The 22,929-nt window shown below is 40.9% G+C and overlaps 1 protein-coding gene and 1 pseudogene across 15 annotated transcripts in view; both read right to left on the bottom strand.

Moving 5' to 3' along the window:
* Positions 1-626: 626 nt before the first annotated feature.
* On the bottom strand, positions 627-3,774 carry LOC149125636 (histone H3-like; annotated as a pseudogene).
* Positions 3,775-12,144: 8,370 nt separating this feature from the next.
* ODF2L (outer dense fiber of sperm tails 2 like) overlaps positions 12,145-22,929 on the bottom strand; it is a 48,787-nt gene continuing 38,002 nt past the window's right edge. For 9 of the 15 annotated variants that reach the window (XM_070078131.2, XM_051856293.3, XM_070078132.2 and 6 more), the window contains 5 exons: positions 20,659-20,817; positions 18,894-18,979; positions 18,652-18,814; positions 16,291-16,416; positions 12,145-12,733 (listed from right to left, as the gene is read on the bottom strand). In XM_070078131.2, the coding sequence (XP_069934232.2) occupies positions 12,605-12,733; positions 16,291-16,416; positions 18,652-18,814; positions 18,894-18,979; positions 20,659-20,817 (663 nt within the window). In that variant the 3' untranslated portion in view covers positions 12,145-12,604. Of the gene's footprint in view, positions 12,734-16,290; positions 16,417-18,651; positions 18,815-18,893; positions 18,980-19,249; positions 20,818-22,929 lie in introns of those variants that run through there. The other 6 variants (XM_070078133.2, XM_051856294.3, XM_070078134.2 and 3 more) reach the window with 2 other exon arrangements.

Below are 22,929 nucleotides of genomic sequence, written 5' to 3'. Positions count from 1 at the left end.
AAGCTGACTTTCAGAGGCCAGCTAATATTTTGAGGTGCACTTTCTTCAAAAGGTTACAGGCTAAGAATCCTGGCATGGCTCAGGTAGCAGGCTGTAGTTGGGGTTCAATACCTTGGCAGAGGTGGTGGAGGTATCAGGTGGCTAGGGTGACAAAACTGGACTCTCAGGAGAATCAAGCACACAGGTGGGGGTCTACCCTTCAGCACATTTGTGAGATTCTGGAGCTAGACAGAGGGGGGAATGAAAGAGCTGAAAAACAGAGGGGAATGAAAGATCTAAACAGGGAAGCCCTGCAAAGCAAAGCATAATTCTATGCAGACTCCAACAGTGCTGACGGACAAAGACCCACAAAGGGGAGAAGGACCTGAGCAAACACAGGCAAGAGATGAAAGCTCACGAGGCAGTGTGATACGCTGCAACCACTTCTGCTGAGGAAGTAGATTTTTGTGTATAATGAGAGGTAGGGATCTAAATCCATTCTTCTACATAAGTACCTCCAGTTTGTCATCACCATTTATGGAAACACTGTCCTTTCTACAATGTATGCTATTGGCACCTTTGTTACAGATTAATCTCTGAGCTCTCTATTCTGTTCCACTGAGCTATGTGCTAGATTTATACCACTACCATGCTGTTTTAATTACTACAGCTTTCTAGCATGCTTTTTTTTTTTTTTTTTTAATGGCTCTGAAAAGAGCCTTTGGGCCGAGGATGGAAACCGGAGAGGAGGGCGCGCTGCCTAAGCCCACTCTCCGCGGATGCGGCGGGCCAGCTGGATGTCCTTGTGCGTGATGCCGACGCGCTTGGCATGGATGGCGCACAGGTTCGTGTCCTCGAACAGACCCAGCAGGTGGGCCTCGCTCGCCCCCTGCAGAGCCATGACGGCCGAGGTCTGGAAGCCTAGGTCCGTCTTGAAGTCCTGCGCGATCTCGCGCGCCAGCCACTGGAACGGCAGCTTGCGGATCAGCAGCTCGGTGGACTTCTGGTAGCGCCGGATCTCATGCAGCACCACGGTGCCCGGCCGGTAGCGGTGCGGCTTCTTGACGCCGCCTGTGGCCGCCGCGCTCTTGCGGGCCGCCTTGGTGGCCAGCTGCTTGCGCGGGCCTTGCCGCCCATCGACTTGCGCGGCGTCTGCTTCGAGCGGGCCCTCTAGCGTGCTTTGAAATCAGGTATTGTGATACCTCCAGCTTGATTTCTTTTTTAAAGTCAGTATCACTTTGGTTATTCTGGATTTTTTAATGATTCCATATAAATTTTAAAAGTGTTTTTTTCTAATTCTATAAAGAATGACATTTGTATATTGCTAGGGATTTTGCACTAAATCTGTACATTGCTTTAGGTAGTATAAGCGTTCCCACAATACTGATTCTTCCAATCCATGAGCAAGGAATAGTTTTCCATTTTTTGTGTGTTCAATGATTCATCAGTTTTTTAACATTTTATTAAAACATAGTATACACACCAAGAAATGTACTTACACATACAGATCAATGAGTTTTTTGTTACCTGATCACACTCATAACACCCAAATTAAGAACAGTGCTTTACTAATACCTCAAGAGTCCTTACTACCCCTCTATTTCTTATTTTTTAGCATGTGAAATGAGAATACATTGTCATTTACATGGTAGGATTCAGTGAAGCAAGAACTGTATACAAAATGATGTCATCCACAAAATTTTTATCCTCTATATATTAACTATCACAAATAAGAGAAAGTATGACATATTTTTCTTTTGGGGTCTGGTTTATTTCACTTAGCATAGTGATCTCCAGTTGCATCCATTTTGTTGCAAATGTCAGGATTTCATTCTTTTGTATGGTTGAGTAATATTCCATCATGTATATATACTACATTTTATTTATCCAGGCATCAGTTGATGGATATCTAGGTTGACTCCATATCTCAAGCTATTGTGAGTTGGGCTGCTATAAATATAGGCGTGCAGGTAACTCTTTTATATGCTGTTTTCATTTCCTTTGGCTATAGTCCCAGGAGTGGGACTGCTGGGTCACACAGCAGATCTATGTTTAGTTTTCTGAGGAATCTCCATACTGTCTTCCATAATAGTTGTACTAGTTTACATTCCCACCAACAGTGTATTAGGGTACTTTATCTTTTGAAAGTTTTTATGTAATGAATATAAATTTTCATATGTACAGCTTTTAGGGATATAGTGTTTCTTCCCCCCATTCCTGCTCTCCCACCCAGACTGCCATCCCACCTCCCACTCCCTCTCCCGTTCCATTTTCCATTAAGATTCGTTTTTAATTGACTTTATATACAGAAAACCAACTCTTTACTAAGGAGAGATTTCAACTATTTGCATCCACACAGGCACACAAAGTATAAAGTACAGTTTGAAGACAAATTTTACTGTTAATTCTCATAGTACAACTCATTAAGGACAGAGGTCCAGCATGGGGAGCAAGTGCACAGTGACTCTTGTTGTTGATTTAACAACTGACACTCTTGGGGCTAGCACTGTGGCGTAGTGGGTAAAGCTGCTGCCTGCAGTGCCAGCATCCCATATGGGTGCTGGTTCGAGTCCCAGCTGCTCCATTTCCAATCCAGCTCTTTGCTATGGCCTGGGACAGCAGTAGAAGATGACCCAAGTCCTTGGGCACCTGCACCCATGTAGGAGATCTGGAAGAAGTTCCTGGATCCTGGCTTCAGATCAGTGCAGCTCTGGCCGTTGTGGTCATTTGGGGGAATGAACCAGTGGATGGAAGACCTCTCTCTCTCTGCCTCTCCTTCTCTCTCTGTATAACTCTTTCAAATAAATAAATATTTAAAAAGCAAAAAAGTGACACTTATTTATGATGTCAGTGATCACCTGAGGCTCTTGACATGAGCTGCCAAGGCTATTAATGTCTTCTGAGTTCTCAAACTCCGTCGGTTTTTAGACAGGGCCACATGCAAAGTGGAAGCTCTCTCCTCCCTTCAGAGAAAAGTACACCCTGCTTTGATGGCCCCTTCTTTCCACTGGGGTCTCACTCACAGAGATCCTTCATGGAGAACAATTTTTGCCACTATGTCTTGGCTTTCCTTGCCTGCAATCACCACATCCTGGCTCATCAATGTTTTATAATTTTTATTGTAGAGATCTTTCACTTCTTCAAATTTATTACTCAATTTTTGATGGCTATTGTGAAAGGGGTTTCTTTTCTGATTTCTCTTTCAGTGAGATATTATTGGTGTATAAAATTACTACTGTTTTTTGTATGCTGATTTTGTATCCTACAACTTTACTGAATTGAGTTGTCAGTTCTAACAGCTCTTTTGTGGACTGTTTAGGTTTTCCCATGTACAAGAGCATGTCAAGTGCAAACACGTATATTTGTATTTCTTCCTTTTCAATTTTGACATGGGAATTTGACAAGGGAATTGCCAGTCCCTTGCTACTCACATGGTAAGACTGGACAAGTCTTTATTGCTCTCTTTTCCCTAATTGTTGTTGCTAATGCTTCCAATTAGCTGTGACTCTCAGATGTATAATGTGGATACAACTTTCTCCAGGTCCTGTGTGTGCCATGACAAATGTATGGGCTTATACCATCAAGAGCCCAAGTTTCAGCATTGAAATATGTTAAGGAGAACTTGTCACAGTCCTGTGGGGTGGATAGAGGTTATCCTGAGGATTTCACACTGGCAGGTGTGGGTACTGGTAGGCTCCGCCCTAGATTTCACAGGTTATGTTCTGATGAATCTACTGTTGGTAATACAGTGTCTCCAAGAGAGGAGGTGAGGAAGTAGTGGCATGTGGCTGCCATGGTTGGTGTACTTTGTTCCTGTCTCTCTCCTGGCCTTCAGAGTCCGTGATACTTGTAGATCTCTATAAGTGGAAAGATGGTATCCCCTGGCAAGATAGCCAGGATAACAGTAGCAGTGGCAGCAGGGAGCAGTGGCAGTAGCATCTCACCCTGCCCCTGTCTTTCTCTTTCTCTGTCTCTCTCCCTCCCTTTGCTGGATTTTGGAAGTTCTGTGTGCCATTTGCAGTTTTCATCACTTCTTTACTGACTTCCATTACTAGCTGGCCTGGGAGAGCTGGCCTGAATAGAAGGCAGATGGCATCTCTAAAAGAAAGCTAGCCAGCTCCAGTAAGCTCTTTTCTCTTCCCTAGTTCTGACTCAGTTAAAATTGTTCCAAGTTATGGGATGATTCCAGGTGCTAACTCTTACATTTAAGGTTTTATTTCCAATTTTGGGGGGTGACCAAAAAACACACAGATTTTGCATTCTGTTTAAGTAACTAATCGATTGTATTATCTGTCTCTCCTTAAGTTCTAATTGTTTATAGATAAGGTAGTCATCATGTTTGATGTTAAAGTGAGGACACAGCTTTCCTCATGGGCATTGTCTACCTCACAGAAAAACCATGAGAACATGTCTGTAACTGTAGATTTTTATCTCAGGCCACTAAAGAGTAGGAATGGGACTGAGCACCCCCATGACTTGCTTCCTCTTAAAGTCTTCCTCCGCGGTCTCCTTTACCAGAGACCAGGAGGAAAGAAAAGCAACCTAGGCAATGGTAGCAATGTAAGACGGGTGGCAGGCCAATCAATGGCTGCTTTACACAGTGATCTGCCATCAAGCAGACCCAATAGGCCAGTCCACTGCAAATGGCATTGGTTTTCCATGTGGGAAGCCAAGGCTTCAGATGGAGAAGTCAGCTTTTGGAGAGCCTTGGCAGCTCTGCCAGCCAAGAGCTGGGTCACTGGAAATAGAACTGCCCTGGGGCTGCAGGACTCCTGGGTCAGAGCTACAGACCCTGTTGGCTCTAGGCTGAAAAAAGCTCTTCACTCGGCTCAGCTTCCAAAGTAACCACCACTGTTGAGGGGACGGCCAAGGACTGTCAGTAACATTGTAGGCAGAACTGTAAATTTCTTTTTAGAGATGCCGTCTGCCTTCTCACACGTTTTAATGTACTACAGCACAAAATATTTTTAGATTTAAGATTTAATTCATGAATTATAAATAAGTATATTTTAAAATTCTGTGAGTTGGGTTATCTTCCTAATTTCCAAATATTTTCAGATTTTTTCCCAGTTATCTTTGGAAACAACTCAATTATCCAACAGTAGACTAATGGTTAATATATTATGGCACATTCACATAATGGAAAAATAAACTCCATTGGTTATATGAGAATCTTTACCCTTTTCAATACTAATAACTACTTCTTTAAATTATAGAGAAAAATAAAAGATTAATTAATCTGAACATCTTATAAACACAGTTATTGGCCATTGGTACTTCTCTTGTGAACTGTTTGTTCTTATCCTTTGACCATTTTATATAATGGAATTCATATTTTATTAATTTATAAAATCTCTTTGTATGTCAGGCAAGAAAAAATGAAGAAGTTCTTGAAGTTTATCTTTTTTTAAAAAAAGATTTATTTTATTTATCTGAAAGACAGAGTTATAGAGAAAGGTAGAGCCAGAGAAAGAAAGAGGTCTTCCATCTGCGGATTCACTCCTCAAATGGCTTCAATGGCCATAACTGAGCTGATCTGAAGTCAGGAGCCAGGAGCTTCTTCCGGGTCTCCCACATGGGTGCAGGGCCCCAAGTGCTTGGGCCATCTTCTACTGCCTTCCCAGGCCATAGCAGAGAGTTGGATCAGAAGTGGAACAGCCAGGACTTGAACTGGCGCCCATATGGGATGCCGGTGCTGCAGACCAGGGCTTTAACCTGCCGCACCACAGTGCCAGCCCCATGATAGAAATTTTTGAATGCCTACTATAATACCAAGTGTTGTGCTTAGTATTTCAAATGACTCAGCTCAATTAAAATTAAAATTTTTACTTTCTGAAATTCCTCAACTGCCACATGAGCCATAAAGAAGGTTGAAAATAAAACTCTTCAAATAAAGCAAGCTCAAATCATAAAACCAAGTTATACCTCTAGTCTGGAAATGCCAATGTATGAAGTTTTGAAGTAACTATCTGTGTTTCTGTGTAGAAGTAAAAACAAATCTTCTGGAAATAGGGGCGAGGGGGAATGAAGTTTTAGATAGAGTTACGTTCAAGGGACATTCAAGCTTTCCTTGGAGGCTGAGCAAGACAGTGGCTGAGTAGAATGTGCCAGTGATCATCTACCCATAGAGACACCAATTCAAACAGCTATTTATGAAAAGCCCACCTCTTTTCACCAGCTTAGAGTAATGCTCCTGCATGCCTCTCACATGGGGGAGAAAAATTTAACTATAGGCCTCAGACTTGAAACCTAGTACCAGGTCCTCCACTGAGAAACCCACAGAAACCCACACGGCTCTTGCCCCCAGGGCCAGTGACTACAAATCAAGCTTCTAAACCCATCAATAAAGGAACTCCTCCACTGCCCCTCCCCTAACCTCCAGCCGCTGAGTCAGTGCAGAACTTTGCCTTAAAGCTCAATACTGGGCCTGCTATGGTGGGACTCAGCACCAAAGCCCAAAGGCCCCTATCTCCAGGCCAGTGCTTACAGATGGAGCCTTTAGCAGTACATTCTGAACAAGATGCCAACTGTAGATATGGGATGATCATGGTATAGGAGTGCCCCCTAGTGCTGAAACAGTAACACACTAACAGCAGTCATGCAACACTTAGGCGCCACCTAGTGCTGAAATAGAGTGTTCACAGGTTCAGAAAAAAGTAAGCAGACTGCTTAGAATTTCTGAAAGGCAGGCATACACAAATGAAGACTGGAAAAAAAATTCAACTTTCAATTCACAGATGATTTCATACACCAACAGATATCAAGAACTTGCAGGGAAACCTGACCTTATGTAATAAACAAAATAAAATATCAGAACCTGACCAGATAGAAACTGACATATGTAAATTTGGGATGAAGAATTTAAAAGTTATTTAAGTAAACAAAACGATTAAGGAAAAAACAGAGAAACAATGCTTTAACAGAGAGACTTAAGAGAGATAGGATCAAATTTTTTAAAAATCAGAGGTGGCTGACACAATAGTTAAGATGCCATGTGGGACAAGCACATGCCATATTGGAGTGTCTGGGTTTCAGTCCTTACTCTGCTTCCCATTCCAGCTTCCTGTTAATGTGGACTCTGGGGGCAAGACAATGGCTAAAATACTTGGGTCCTTGCCACTGATATGGGAAATTTGGACTGAATTCTGGGCTCCTGGCTTAAGCCTAACCCTGACCTGACCATTGTGGGCATTTGATTAAGTTACTAGATGGAAGATATCTCACCTTCTGTGTGTATGTCTTTCAAATCAGTAAAATAAAATTTTAAAAATCAAATATAATGGGCCTGCACTGTGTAAAGCTGCCGCCTGTAATGCTGGCATCCCATATGGGCTCTGGTTTGAGTGCCAGCTGCTCCACTTCTGATCCAGATCCCTGGTAATATGCCTGGGAAGGCAGCAAAAGATGGTTCAAGTCCTTGGGCCCCTGCACCCACATAGAAGATCCGGAAGAAAACTCCAGGCTCCTGGCTTTGGATCAGCTCAGCTCCGCCCGTTGTGGCCATCTGGGGAGTGAACCAGTGAATGGAAGACTTTCTCTCTCTCTCGCTCTCTGCCTCTGCCTATACTTCTCTGTAATTCTGCCTTTCAAATAAATAAATAAATCTTTTTTAAAAAATCAAACATAAACCCTGAATTGAAAAGTACACCAAGTGAAATTAAAAATACAATAGAAAGCATCCATGGCAGAATAGATCAAACAGAAGGAATTAGCTCAAAAACAAGCTATTCGAAAATACAGTCAGAAGAGGAAAAAGAAGAACGAACGAAGAATGAGGAAAATTGAAGGTAACTTTGGGATAGCATTGAAAGAGCAAATATCCAATTTACTTGAGTTCAAGGGGGACTTGAGGAGGACAAATGGGTAGAGAGTATATTCAGATAGATGCCTGACTGCAGACTTCCCTGTAGAAAACTTACAGGCCAGAAGAAAGAGGGATAAGACTTCCACCGCTTATCAAGAAATCTCTACCCAACAAAGCTTAGATATGAAGATGAAATCAAGACATTCCCAAACAAAAACTGAATTTATCACCACCAGACTGGTCCTACAAGATATTCTAAAAGGTCTTCTTCCAACTTACAGACACTAACAAGTAAAAAGAAAATATCAGAAGATAGAAAACTCGTTGAACAGAGATTAGAAGTAATCTCACACACTTACAGCCAAAGGATCTCTAACAAAGGTGACTAAGTGGAGAAAGGAGAGGCTTTTTAATAAATAGGGCAGGGAACATTGCATTTCTGTATGTGGAAGAATGAAAACAGATCCTCTTTCACTATATATGACAATCAACTCAAAATTTATGAAAGATCTAAATGTAAAACCTAAAGCTATGAAAACACTAGAAAAAAAAAAACAGGAAAAAAATGCTTCAGGACATTGGAACAAAACAGAATTTTGTGGGTAAAATTCCAAAAACATAAGAAACAATAGCAAAATAGGGCTGGCTGTTTAGCTTAGTGGTTAAGACATCTTGTAGCTACATCCCACGTTGTATTTGTGTTCAACACCTGACTCTGGTTTGTAACTCCAGCTTTCTGCTAATGCAGATCCTAGGAGGCAGCAGTGATAGCCCAAGTGATTGGGCTCCTGCCACCCACATGGAAGCCCTAGCTTCACCTCCTAGTCCCAGCCATTGCTGGCATTTGGGAGTGAAGCAGGGAATGGGACCTCTCTCTCCCCCTCCCTCCCTTCCTTCATCCCTCTTACCTTCTCCCTCACTACTTGTCTCCCTCTAAAATAAATTTTAAGAAAGAAAGAAAAAAAGGGTTTAATCAAAGTTAAGTCTTCTGCACAATGAAGGAAACATTCAACAAATTGAGGAGAAAATCCTCAGAATAGGAAAAAATATTTGCAAATTATACATCTGACAAGGCGTTAATAACCAGAATATAAAAGGAACCCAACTCAATGGCACAGGAACAAAGAATCCAATTAAAAAGTGCACAGCAGATCTGAAAGACAGTTTTCCAAAGACATACAAGTGGTCAACAAGAACATAAAGGCATGCTCGGTGTCACTAATCACTGTACAATAGCCATTAGCAAATAGATAAAAGGTGACAGCTGACAAGGATGTGGAGTAAAGGAAGCCCTCATACATTGTATATAACAACTCCAGCAGTCTTCATCTTTATGTCTAGCACGCTTCTCTTGACTGTTTCCTTATCCAAATGTATAGCACCCCTGAAAATAATACTCTAGTACTTCATTCTCTGGCCATCCTTTCTTACCTGTCTCACTCTGCTACTCCCTAACATTTATTGATAACGGTCCTCTTTTAGATTTTTTATCTGATTAGAAAAAGCTAAATAAAATCTCACTAGATTAAATGAAGCAAAAGTGCATATAGGAAATTTTAACACTATTTTCTCCACCCTTGCCAAATGCATGTAGGATTCTATACCTTTCTCCAAACACACACTAATATTTGTGAACTCACATACACAAACTTGTGAATTACAAAAATGAGTCACTCTGAACTTCATGTGATGAATGGCTCACTAGTTGGCAAATGTAGATCAGATGTATTAAGCAGATAAAATTCTCTGTTTATTCCACACTTTCCCAACTACAGACCCTCATTGTGGCTCACCTCCAGAAAAGGCTTCACATCCTGACTACTGCAGAAGATCTGCTGACCCCAGAAAGCCTTGAAGAGGCTTCTCTAGCAATGTGATTCTAATATTTGTAGTTGGGGAAAAAGTGCTGCTTATGACTAAGAAAGTCTGGGAGCAGAAAATTTCTCATAGAGACTCAACAGATGGTAACATGTCTCGTGGGCCCACAAGAACTGAAGCCACTCCATCTTTCACCACTTGGTTTGCTGCTGCTTGGCAGATGTGCATGACAGGCCACTGGCAGGTGTTGAGAAAACCACAGCCATGAGCAGGCAAGGGAAAATTAAACCTCCCTTATGGCACTTGGAAAGAAAGATGTCCAGCAGAACAGAAATAAGAGATGCCTCCTGAAGTAGAACCAATGGAACACACACAAGAGAATTTTAATGAAAATATAATGGAATTACAGAACTTAAAAAAGATTTCTTAATTAAAAGTCAACATTCAACAGAAAAAGAGAATGGCTGCTCTTGAAACCACACCAGTGGTCAGAAATCAAGAGGAAAGAAATACCTTACAAGTTATGCAATGACAGACACCCCAAAGTGGGGGCTAAGTCACAGGGAGATCAGATCCAAGAGACCAAACAGGAAGAAGGAAAGAACATGTGGAGACGTAATAGCATAGGCAGTGGAAGGAAACTTTTAGAGCTTAAGAAGAGCTTGAGACCCTGAATATCAAGAATAAGGGAAAATCCTGCAAACCTTTTAGCAGCATGTTGAAACAGGGATGGTGGAAAACTGGAAGCAGAGACACTGCTCCAGGAAACCAGGGCGCTGACTCAGGGCCCTCACCCTGAGTTTGTTCAACTGGGGGCGACCAGCATGCTCTCCATGGTGCACTTGGACACATTCAGCACAGAGATTGTTAAAGTTCTTCCAGAATCTGACAGATGTCCCTCATCACAGTGTGTCACCAGTAGTGATCACCAACCTTAGGCGTTCTGTGGTGGTCTCTTTCTCCCACAGTCCATCTAAAACACTGCAGGTACCATTTTCTAATATCGTAACTGCAAATCACTTTTATGAGCACCATATGAAAAAGAGATTTATGGATGAGATAAATGCATTACTGTTAAAATAAACTATTGTCCTTATTTATGAAACAAATGCAAAGGTAGTGATCACAGTTAAGAGCAGAGATTCTGGATGACAGCTGCTTAATCGCTATGTGATCTTGAGTAAGTGATGTAACCTTTCTGTGTCCTAGTGTCCCAAAAAGCAAGTAATCAATACACATCTGGCATATCACAAATCCTTAATAAATAATAGCAGTGCTGCTGCTGGCTGCTGCCACCGCTTCAGCCACAACAGGAAGACAGAACTTTAGTTTTGGAGTCAGAAGACTTCTGAGGACAAATGCCAACTGTAAACTTGAGTTCTATACAGCAGCAATGGCAGTTGATCCCTCTAGCTTACAGTTTTCCTATCTGAAACAGGACAGTGACTACCTACCTCATTCATCATCCATCCACCCTTGCACACACTGAGTACTTGCTATTGTGTAGGGACTGGGATACAAACCTGAATAAGTTACAGCTCTGCCCTTCAGGAGTGCAGTCGAGGGAGCAACACTCAAGGGCCTTCGTTTCCTTTCATGTGGGCATTTCTTAAGGCTCCTTTTGCCTGAGGAGAATGAAGAAAGCCCTCCAGGGTCTAGTATGTTTTTTAGTACCATAAGTATGATAATTTTAAAAAGGGTAGGGGTGGTGGTAGGTAGGGACCAGCATTGTAGCACAGCAGGCTAAGCTGCCACCTGCAATCTCAGCATTCCATATGAGTGCAGGTTGAAGTCCCAGCTGCTCCACTTCTGATCCAGCTCCCTGCTAACGCACCAGGAAAAGCAGAAGACATGGGAGACCTGGAAAGAGTTCCCAGTTCCTGGCTTTGAGCTGGTCCAGCCCCAGGCTGTAGTGGCCATTTGGGGAGTGGACCAGCAGATGAAGATATCTTGCTCTCTCTCTCCCTCTCCCTAGATTTCTCTGTAACTCTGCCTTTCAAATACAGAAATCTTTTAAAAAAATTTACAAATAAAAATGTAAAAAGGTAACACTGATCTCATTAGCAATTGAGGGGCAAAAAATATGGCCGGTTTGTAACATTCTATGTGAGTCTTTGCTATTTTAAGAAAAAAAAAAAAATATCAGGGGCTGGCTCCCATAGGGTAGGAGACTACAGGGAACAAGTTGTGGATCTCTCTTCTACTTCATCCCAATAATAAAGATCTCTAAAGCTTCTTGGTGTTGAAAGTGCTTATTTTGATCATCCCATGTGAGTTGGCCATGCAGCAGCTGGAACAAGTTGTTCCCCTTTAATCTTTTGGTGAACTCAGGTCAGGGGCTTTAGAAAGTCTGCAATAATAACACCAGATAATCACTAAGGTAAAATGAACAAGAAACCAGGATAGCCTGAATGCTTCTTCTTTATAAAGACACAGTGTCCTATTTTCACTATGCAATAGCTATCTATGACTTAGTATTTTATTTTTAAAAACTAATAGAAATAAATAATAGGTCTTATGGTCAAATACAGCATTATCAAACATTAAAATTCAGAATATTTACTTTATTACAATTATACAGCACCACAATATAAAACAATTATATACATTACTTAAAATCATGCATTTGGCTCATAATTGGCCTAAATTTATAATAAATTTAGTAGAATGGTAGTCACAAATCTTTCAAAGAGTGATTCTGACTTCTATGTGTGTGAAAAATATTCTAAAAGCCAATATAATTTTAAAAGGAATCACACCAGAGCTACATAAGAATTATCCAGAAAAAAAATCATCAAAAAAAATTATCCATACTAAAAGTTACTTTGTTTTCAAGTTTCAAATTAAAAATAATGTTTCAAAAATTTCTACATAAAAACTCTGATACTACTACCTGTAAATCCTAAAATACAACAACTGGTAACATATTTACATCCTTCTTACCAGTTCACATTTTAGAGGCATAGTAAAATCCTACTGCTCTTAGAAAATAAATTCCACAATTTATCCAAACATTGTTACATAAGAAGCTTTAAGAAACCGTAAATAATTCTTAATACTCTCATTTTGATTCTCCGACATCTCAAGGCTATGTTGTATTTCTTTCAAACACACTTCCTGATGTTGAGCTTTCTAAATAATAAAAAAATACAGATAATCAGTTAATAGCATTCATATCAAAAAATAAGTCACAATACAAAGTGCATACATGAAAAACCATTCACTTCAAGATTTAAATAAGGACTCCTCACATCTAAAGTGTTCATTATTAACTTAAGGTTCACTGTCTTTAAAATTAGAAATTAAAGCATACACTTGGTTGATACCAATTGTAATAAAGTTTATTATAATGCATTTGTTTAGCCTCCAATTATCACATATTTCATAGGATTCATATAATCAATGAGTTTTGTTTAAAGCTGTCATAACTAACTGCCATTACATTTAACATATTTTCATACTAATTTTTCTGCCTAAAATTTGATATTTTATGTCATAAGAACGATCTCTGCTGTCTTAAAAACTAGAATTTTGGTTTTGTTAATGTGAACATTTTAACTTTAGAATCCTTTAAAAAATAACTCTTAACATGATAGCTTTTCTTTTTAAAAAAATTAAAGCCCAATAGACTTTTTAAATTTCTGTCGCACATAAATTCTTAAATAGAACTGCTCATTGTAAATGGTTTAGAGAAAGGTTGTAAATACTATCCAGCTTTCAACTGAAATCTAGACACCTGGGAAAGCCACCCCATGCACACCCTTCTCCCCAGGTGTTGGATGCTGCAGACCCAAGCCAAGCCCCGTGCTTGAAGGTGTGGGGTGAGGCCCGTGCTAGAACGAGCTGTCAGATGCCGCGATGCTTTACGGAGCAGCAGCTTTACTCAACAATCTGGAGAGAAGCACTGTCACGCAAAGGCACTTATACTGTAGAGCAGAATGTACCATGTGAGCAGTTTCAGCATGATACATAAAACTTCAGAGCCATTCCAGGCTGCGGGTGTGCCGTGGGCGGCACCTATCGCACCAGTGTACGGTCAGCGAAGGCTCCCCAGGCACTCACTGTTCAACTGGGGCTCCAGTGTGCATCTAAAGTAAATACTTTTTTTGGGGGGGGAGGGCGGTGCTGTGCCATAGCGGGTAAAGCTACCACTTACAGTGCCAGCATCCCATATGGGTGCCGATTTAAGTCCTGGCTGCTCAACTTCCGATCCAGCTCTGTTATGGCCTGGGAAAGCAGTGGAACATGGCCCAAGTCCTTGGGCCCCTACACCTGAGAGGGAGACCTGGAAGAAGCTCCTGGCTCCTGGCTTCAGATCCACACAACTCCAGCCATTGTGGCCATTTGAGGAGTGAACCAGCGATGAAAGACACACTCTATCTCTGCCTCTGCCTCTCTGTAACTCAAATAAATAAATCTTTAAAAAAAAAAAATACTGACCTGTCCATTGAACCACCCCACCCCATGGAAGGCAAAGAACACAAGGACCAATTTCTCAGCTGGGTCTAAATCTGGGCTTAGCATTCTAGATTCCTCACTGGTACAAAAATTTAACAAAGCATTTAAGATTTATTTGAAAGGCAGAGTTACAGAGAGAAGGAGAGAAAAAGAGAGAGATTCAGGTCTTCCGTCCTCTGGTTTGTGGGGAGCAACTCGGACTAGACTAAGTTACTGGAATTAAGACTTATTCTATGCATCTGCTCTCCCACAATATGGCGCTGAGAAGGGAGTAAACAACTTCTATGCAGCTGCCTCTTGCCAACTTGAGTGATGACCTACAGGAGCTGATCCTGCTCCTGATTGGAGGAGAGCAGCGTACTCAGCGTGTGGGTAGCAGAGTTGGGATTGGCGGAAGAGGACTATAAAGGAGGAGAGAGACAACATGCACCAGGAACATCTAAGGGGAACATCCGGATAACATCTGAGCAGCCCCCGAGAGAGCCGGCCGGCGGTGTGCCGCTCCCCCACGGAAGTGGGGAAAGTGGCAGGGGGAGCCGCCCTTCCACGGAGGTGGAAGGATCGGCAGCCAACCCGGGAAGAACCAGCAGCAAACCCGGGAAGGGCCGAGCAGACAAAAGAACAACGCAGGGTCTAGTGTCGTTCCTCCACGAAGAGGGGGAGCGACACTGGTTCACTCCCCAAATGGCCGTAACAATGGCCGTAACAGCCAAGGCAGGACAAGCCAAAGCCAGGAGCCAGGAGCTTCTTCCAGGTCTCCTATGTAGGTGCAGGGTTCTAAGAACCTAGACAATCTTCTATTGCCTTCCTAAGCACATTAGAAGGGAGCTGGATGGGAAGTGGAGTAACCGGGACTCGAAGGAATGCTCATGTGGGATGCCAGAGTTGCAGGTGGTGGCTTTACCTGCTATGCTACAAAGCAGACCCCAAAACATGATTTTAAGCTATTTACTTCAGTAGTTTTAGACCAGTAGTGAGAATATTAGAGTAAAACCCATCTCATCTCATCTTACTTTTTCAGAGGCTTCATTCACACAAATAACATTACATGTATTTTAAATATCAGAAAAAATGATGGTGAATAAAAAATTTTAGAAATAAAAGGAAAATCTGTACTAAATTAAAAATGACTGCTTTGTTCAGATTAAATTGTCATAAAATTTTTATGGCACTAGAACTAAATAATAATTGCATGCCAAAAATTATTTAGGTTTTTAACATTTTAGACATTTGGGAATGAAAGAGCCACTTTCATGGAGTCTGGCTCCAGGAAAAAATAAAGTATCAAACTCGATGTCATTATTAAGTAGATAGTTAGTAAGCAATTTAATCACAACAAATGTAAGCTTTTAGAGTATCTTATGCCAATTGACTATTTCATGAATATTCTGGAAAAAAACATTAGAAGACTAATTGGACACAGCCAATCTGGTTTTCTCATTTCATGGCTGAGTGGACCAAAGCATCTATCTCATATGGAGTAGATATAACAAGCGTGACTATTTACTTAACACCAAATTTTAACTTCCTAAAAACATAATCATGATTCAAGCAGATATAAAACTAACTCCTAATGATGGCTTAAATTGTGCTTATCTTTAAAAAATTATAAATTCATACCACAAAGAAAGTCCATAGCTTCACTAAGCAGCTGTCATGCAGGCAAAGCGCCTGAAGAGACTTGGGGGCAACACAAGACTTAACTGCCAAGAGGGGTGGCCAGAAACTTCTGCAGCATGCTCCTGACAGTTGCATCTTTTGGGTTTTAATTATTTGCTAATTTTCTTTTACATAAAAGAGGATTTATTTATTTGGAAGTCAGAATTACAAAGAAAGAAGGAGAGATCTTCCATCCGCCAGTTCACTTCCCAGATAGCTGCAATGCCCAGGGCTGGGCCAGGTGGGAGCCAGGAGCCAAGAGCTTCTTGCAGGTCTCCCACGTGGGTATGAGGGGCCCAAGCATTTGTGCCGCCCTCCACTGCTTTTCCCAGGTCATCAGCAGGCAGCTGGGTGAGAAGTGGGGCAGCCGGAACACAAAGCAGTGCCCACGTGAGATGCCAGTACTGCAGCTTTACCTACTCTACCACAATGCCAGCCCCATGTTATTTTCAATATTATCACTAAAGCACTAACCTTAAGATTCTTCTTCCTTTGTAACTGAACTGTTTAACTAAACTACATGGTAAGGAAGCTAAATGTGATTTTTTATATTAAGCCACACCAATACTTACATTGTTCATTTTGCAAATAAGTTGATTTTGTTCTTCATTTTTCTTTCTAAGCTCAGTTTCCAGATCTAATATTTTAATTTGTAAAGCCCTCTCTCTAGACGATAGTTTCTCTATTTCTTCAGAGACCTGAAATTTTTATTAAGAGAGTTAAATAACTAAATATGCTTTCTTTAAAATATAACTTAAAGCCTTGACAGAGTTACAGTCCACCTCTTTCTCCAGATAGGTCTTAACTGGGAATCAGATAATTCAGTTAGCAAATATTTAAAGATGTTCTATATCAAAAACCTAGTTTGTGGGAGTATGTATGCTTACCTTTGCAGCATGACTACCTGTAAGATTAGCTTGAGATGTTAGAGATAAGATACCTTTTCTTGGCTTTGTGACTTGGGCAGGTGTTTTCACAACAGTCTATTTTTAAACATAATGAGACCCATTGCCATTTTAAATAGTACTTGCATTCACCATGGTGTCTAGAGCAGTGGTGGCACAACAGAAAGCTCTCATTTCATGCTGATTATACACTTGGACAGGCACAATTTGGGGGCGAGGGATAACATACTTATTCCTCGCATATACACCCGGCATCGGCTTCTCATTTATCCTATTCCATATGAATAGAATGAATAGAAACTCTAGCTTAGCTATATGCTTACTCAAGGATTAGATATCTGAGAGTCTACTTTTCAGAATGTTCGGTCAGAGCCACAGAATGGAAGTGGAGGGATGGGTTGGTGCTGGAGCAAGGAGCTAGAGAGAAGGACTGTCATCTAATCTAACTCCTATGGACAAAGTTCTAAGTTAGTAGAAAGTGAGTTACAAAGATTTCTTCTACACCAATCCCAAGGCGCTGGCTGGAGTTTGCAGTGGGAGAAAAGCCCTCAGGATAAACATCTGGGCTCTTGGCAGGGTTCCCTCAGGGACAGGGAGGGATGGCAAGGCAGCAAGAGCAATCCACACATGGCAGCCTCTCGAGACAGTCCACATTCCACCTCAGCAGGAGAAGAACAGAGGGCGTTCGCCTCTCTGGGGGCCCTAAGTACTTCAGGAAGGAATCCGAGGGTACCAGTCATTTCCAAAGTCCACTCAGGCTGAACCCAAGGTTGGCGGGGCTGAGAAATCTATACTACGTGTCTATTGCTGGCAATACATTTTATATTTAACTTTTCTTCAATGATACATCTGTCAAAGTACATTTACATTGGTTTCCCAGAGCTCAAAAAGTGTGTGTGTGTGTGTGTGTGTGCACGTATGAGAGAGACAGACAGAGATGGACACTTGTGAGGTAATAGCTACATTTCATGAGTGTCAGATTTTATCTTTTATGGAATTGCCATTAATGAACTTTGGTGAGACCACAGAAACAAGTCTGGAGGGGAAGATCCAGAAACTGGTGTGAGACATTTTCAGTTTGAGATGCCCACGTGAAATGGAAATGCCAAGTGAATAGTGGGATATGAGTTGAGATTCCAGTGGGGAGAGGGGAATGAGTGAAGAAATGCATTTGAGAGTCATCAGGACACAGATGATAACTTTCCAGCATCACTCAGTTCTATACTAATCAAGAAACTCAAGTGTAAAGAAGCAACCTAAAGTAAGGTACAGTATGGAATTGTCAGAGCCAGAATTCAAATCCCATTCCTGTTGGCCTCCGAAGTCCAGCTTCTGTCCTTTCTAATGGTGTTTTCAACCAATATGCCTCTTCTCTGAGATCTTCCTGACTCATCATTTGCCTTCACCTCCAGATTAAAATAACCACTGCTTCCAGTGTACCTTGAACCCATAGTCGGTTACAGCAGTTACATGTGGGACAGCATTCACTAGTTCCCACACCACTCCTTACTACGCTGTGTGCATCCTGAGAGCTGAGGCCAGGCCAGCACTGGCAGACAGAGCCTGACACATAGGGAGGCACTGGGTTAGGCTGAATGGTAACCTGATGAATTTAACTGGAATTTTATTCTTGTATCTACTTACTTAGGCAACAGTCTTTGTCAAGAGACTTGAGATTCAGAGCCCACCAGACCAATCAAAACCAAAATTCCAATTCTCTGTACACTCAAGTTGTTTTTATATTAAAAATGAAGGGCATGGGGGGAGGTGTTAATGCCTTCAAGGTGTTTTTCCCCTTCAGCCCTAGACTGCCACATCACCATTGATCCACTGCAGCAACTCTGAACCAGTAATGGATCTGTTTTGCTCCAAATGGACAGTAGGTAAAAAAACAAAAATGCAATTGCTCCCTTCACCCTGTCATCAGGACAAAAACAATCACAGGCTTGGCAGGATGAGATATCGTCTGGTTAAAAACAACTCTTTGGTAAACTAATTAAAAAGTTGCTAAATAAAGGCTATCTGTACCTTTTGTCTGCCTTCCTCCAAAGCAGCTTCCAGTTGCCTGGACAAGGCTGCGTATTCTGCAGATTTCTCTTTAAACTTCAGATTGCTCTGCTTAAGACACTCTTCTTGGTTTGCCAGCTTCTTTTCAAGCTCTTTGTTTTCTGCATCCATCTGTTCCAATTTTCTTTTTACAGAAAATATAGATTTTAAAATTAGTGTAGAAAAAAAATCCAACACCAATGTTAACTCAATTTAAGACTTACTGTTTAAGGTTTTCACACTTCAACTGAATAAGATAATTTTCCTCTTCCAGAGAGAGCTTTGCTAGAAGACTGTGATTTCCTTCGACCTAAAAGTAAAAATAAAGGTTTTCATGGCTATTTTGTTCATGATCAACTTCCAAAGAAATCTACATATTTTATTGTTAGAAAAACCATAAGAAATAAGAGGATATAAATATTAGTATTACTCCTACACAGAAAGAAAACAAGAAATGTCACACTGTTAAAATATAAGTTCTTATATTCCTGATTCATTTTTAAAAAAAAAACTATATTCTTATGTTCCTATAACTGGAAATTTTTCTGGAAAACAGCAATTAAAATATTCTTAACAATACTTTATGGAAAAAGAATATTTATTAAGTTGAACTATGAACACTTTAAATATTACTTACTTCCTATTTTTGGATACTTTTTATTTACAGTTTTTTTTTTCAACTAAAAATAATAACTGATAGCTGTGTATCTGTGAAGCTGCATTATAAAGTAAAAACCATGTGTTTTTAAGAAGCAAAATAAACAAATCAACCAAAGACACACTTGCCCATGGCAAAAAAAGATTCTGTCCACTGCTTCACAAGCTGATTTAAATAATTAAGCAGCTTTGATAATAAAATAAACTTTAACTAGTAATTCAGGTTAACCTATATAATTTGATGTTTTCCTAGAAAAATCTCTTCCCAGGGATTGAAGGTCACCAAAACTGTGTGTGCATTTTTGTTTTGAAATTTTCATTATTTATTTGTGTGTGTGTGTGTGTGTGTGTGTGTGAGTGAGAGAGAGAGAGAGAGAGAGAGACATACAGAGAGAGAGAATATGAGACACAGCTCCCACTTCTTGGTTCAGTACCCAAAAGCCCAACATAGTCAGGTCTGGGTCAGGGCTGAACTGGAAACCAGAAACACTATTCAGGTCTCCCACATGAGTGGCAGGAATTCAATTAGTTGAGCTACCACAGTTGCCTCCAGCATTTGCTTTAGCAGGAAGCAGGGATTAGGAGCCACAGCAGGAATTTCAATGTGGGCCATGGGTGTCTTAACTGGCAATTAAATCACTAGGGTATATGCCTGCCCATGCATTTTTTTAAAAATAGGATGTATTTCAAAATTAAAATCCATACTGTAATTGCAAGACAGGGATTCCTTCAAACTGTTCTGTAAATGAAAAATGAAAAAGCTTGCCACCGTCCTTGGACATGCTTCTCTGGAAAAAGTAATTACATAATATTTATTGAGTGTTGACTATGTGCTGGTCATTGAGCTAGGAAACTATGTGGTGGCTAACAGACATACATGATACATGTTTTACTGTGATGGAGTGAAAAAATAACATACTGTGAAAAATAAAGATTGAAAATAATCCCAATAGACATGATGCACAATTTGAAGGTAAATTCTAGTTTCTGTAAGGTAAATTACAGTAATTTCCTTATCCTACCATCAGGAAACACATATGTAAGCACAGCTTTACTCCTTCCTTCACACTATCACTACATCCTCAAATGTCTAAATACAGACTCACATGAATAAACTAAATTAGTACTTTCCAATATCAAATTGTCACCATAAAATGCTAAAAGCAGAGCCTGTAAAATGATATTATAGCATGTGCCTGAAAATGATGTTTCAAGAACCAACGTAGATGGGACTAAAACAATCAAGCCCTGTCACAAGTGCCCTCAAGTGGCGAAATCAGTCCAAAGCGTTCCTTCACACATCCAGCAGAACTCAGAACGACCGCTGGACACCTGGCCCTGCAGCTGCCTAACGGTGTGCGCCTGGTCTGCACACGTCCCCTTGCAGCGCTGCAGGCTCTCCTGACACTCGTGAAGCCTCCGCTCGGCCGCCGTCAAGGACTCGCGCACGTGCTCTAACTCCTGCATCTGAGACTCCATCTGGCCTCTCATCTGAGTGGTGGCATTGGGGGAAACAAACGCAAGAGCACACATTCAGCATTAGTATTTCTACTATCTTAAGTGCTAAGTATGCTTGTCACATAACAAGTACATTAGGCATAATGACTTTAAATAAAGAGATGTAACAGAATAAACGAGAATGCATATTACTTTAAACAGTAAGTAAGAACATATAACTATAAAGTGGGCTGGACTTCAGCTTTCAAACAGTTTGTTGAACAAAGAAATTCAGTAATACTAACTGGCAGGGAGAAAGGAATCTTTTCATTATATTCAAGCATAGAGAGTAGTATTAATAAAGCCAGTCGAGTTTTCTCCCCTCCAGACATTGATTCTAAAGTAATTCTCACTTTTAGTGATTCAGTCTTATAAATCAGACTTCACTAAATCACAGAGCCTTGTCTCACTCAGCTCAAACTAGTGGGGTTCATTGCCATTATTTCAAGATAGGTAACAGCATCAGTGCTCACTTACCACTCGATCATTACTGCTACAAGGAACAAAACTCCCCAATTTTATCTACATTAATCTCTTTGGCTGCACTGTTCTTCACTGTCACCCTTTTATGGAGATGTGACAAGCAGCAACCTTAAGAAATGCCTGCACTAGGGCAAGCACTGTGATATAGTGGGCTAAGCCTCCACCTGCAGTGCTGGCATCCCATATAGGTGCCGGTTCATGTCCCAGCTGCTCCTCTTCTAATCCAGCTCTCTGAGTATGGCCTGTTAAGGCAGTGGAGGATGGCCCAAGAGGTTGGGCCCCTCCAACCACGTGGGGCTCCTGGCTCCATTGCAGCTGGCTGGGGTGTGAACCAGCAGAAGGAGGACATCTCTCTCTGTCTCTCTGTAGCTCTACCTTTCAGTTAAATAAATAAATTAAAAAAAAAAAAAGAAAAAAAATGCATGCCTGTGCTTCTAATTAAGGCCAAATAGTTGGACCCAGCATTTAGGACACTCACAAGGAGGAAAAACAAGAGGCAGGGCTCTTTCCCAGGGACAGGGAACACCTAGAACTTCTGTGCAACATCAGAAAAGATAAAACCAGAACAAAGTGCACCTGCATCCCCAAAACATCTAAGAGTCCGTGAGAAAACCAGTGGAAAAGAAAAAAGAATAATTTCACTAAAAAAGAACTTACTTTCCTGGTTAAGCACCAGTTACACCATATTGCGACCTCACAGTACCTGGACAACAGGCTGCTGCCCTTTCTGCTCTTTCAGTAGGTTTTTGAATACAGGCTCTTATTTCCAGTGCTGCCTAGCAGAAGAGACATTGTGCTGGTGTGTCTCATGAGATAAAAAAGAGACCAAAGAACATGAAACGGTTTCTTCTCTGGTCTGCTAAAAAGAGGTGAACAATGTTTCTAACGCCGCAGTCAGAGGTGCATTTAGTGGGCTATCTTTTACCTCTGTGAGGGTGCTGGCTCTGGCAAACCTCTTCTTCACATTGGCACCTCCCCCTGGCTTCTCACTCCCAAGAGATGGGACTACGGAACCCTTAGTGAACTCAGTTGGAACTGACCACTAACATCCCATGACCTCTCCAGCCTCCTCACCAAAACAGCAGGAAACCCCAAGAAGGGATGCGGTTTCATTTCAAAACTTAGAACTATTCACAAAAACATTCTAACTTGCCAGTACTGGCCTTCCCGTCATCCTGCTGCAATAAGGTGAATAAAGGGAAATGGTGGGGTTTTTTAAAGATATCATTTTTCTTCCAAAAATGCACTCTGCAGAGAATATTTATTTTGCTTTTTTAGACACAAAAGATAAACAAGCAGAAGAAAGAAAGATCAGTTTGCAAACTTATGGTTGATGCTCAGTGGTAAATATTCAGTTTTTTGAAGTAAGTCTGCTCTTATATCAGAAAAATTAAACATTTATGCTACTTCCCAAATATGAAGGAAAAAGTCGAAGAACATTCATATAAACAAACAACATTTCAAGCCTGGAAGAAACTTTATTTCCTTAGGAAAAGAACTCCCACAAAGATTGAGAATAGATCACGCCTAGGTAGGAACTAGAAAAAATTATCAAAATGAAGAAATCTAGATAATTTTCATAAAATTAAAAGCATATATATAAAGTATTATTTGATTATCTGA

This window comes from Oryctolagus cuniculus, chromosome 7 (genome assembly GCF_051225735.1).
Source record: "Oryctolagus cuniculus isolate XC-2025 breed Fujian yellow rabbit chromosome 7, ASM5122573v1, whole genome shotgun sequence".
NCBI classification, from domain to species: domain Eukaryota; kingdom Metazoa; phylum Chordata; class Mammalia; order Lagomorpha; family Leporidae; genus Oryctolagus; species Oryctolagus cuniculus.
This window is presented reverse-complemented; position numbering and strand designations above follow the sequence as displayed.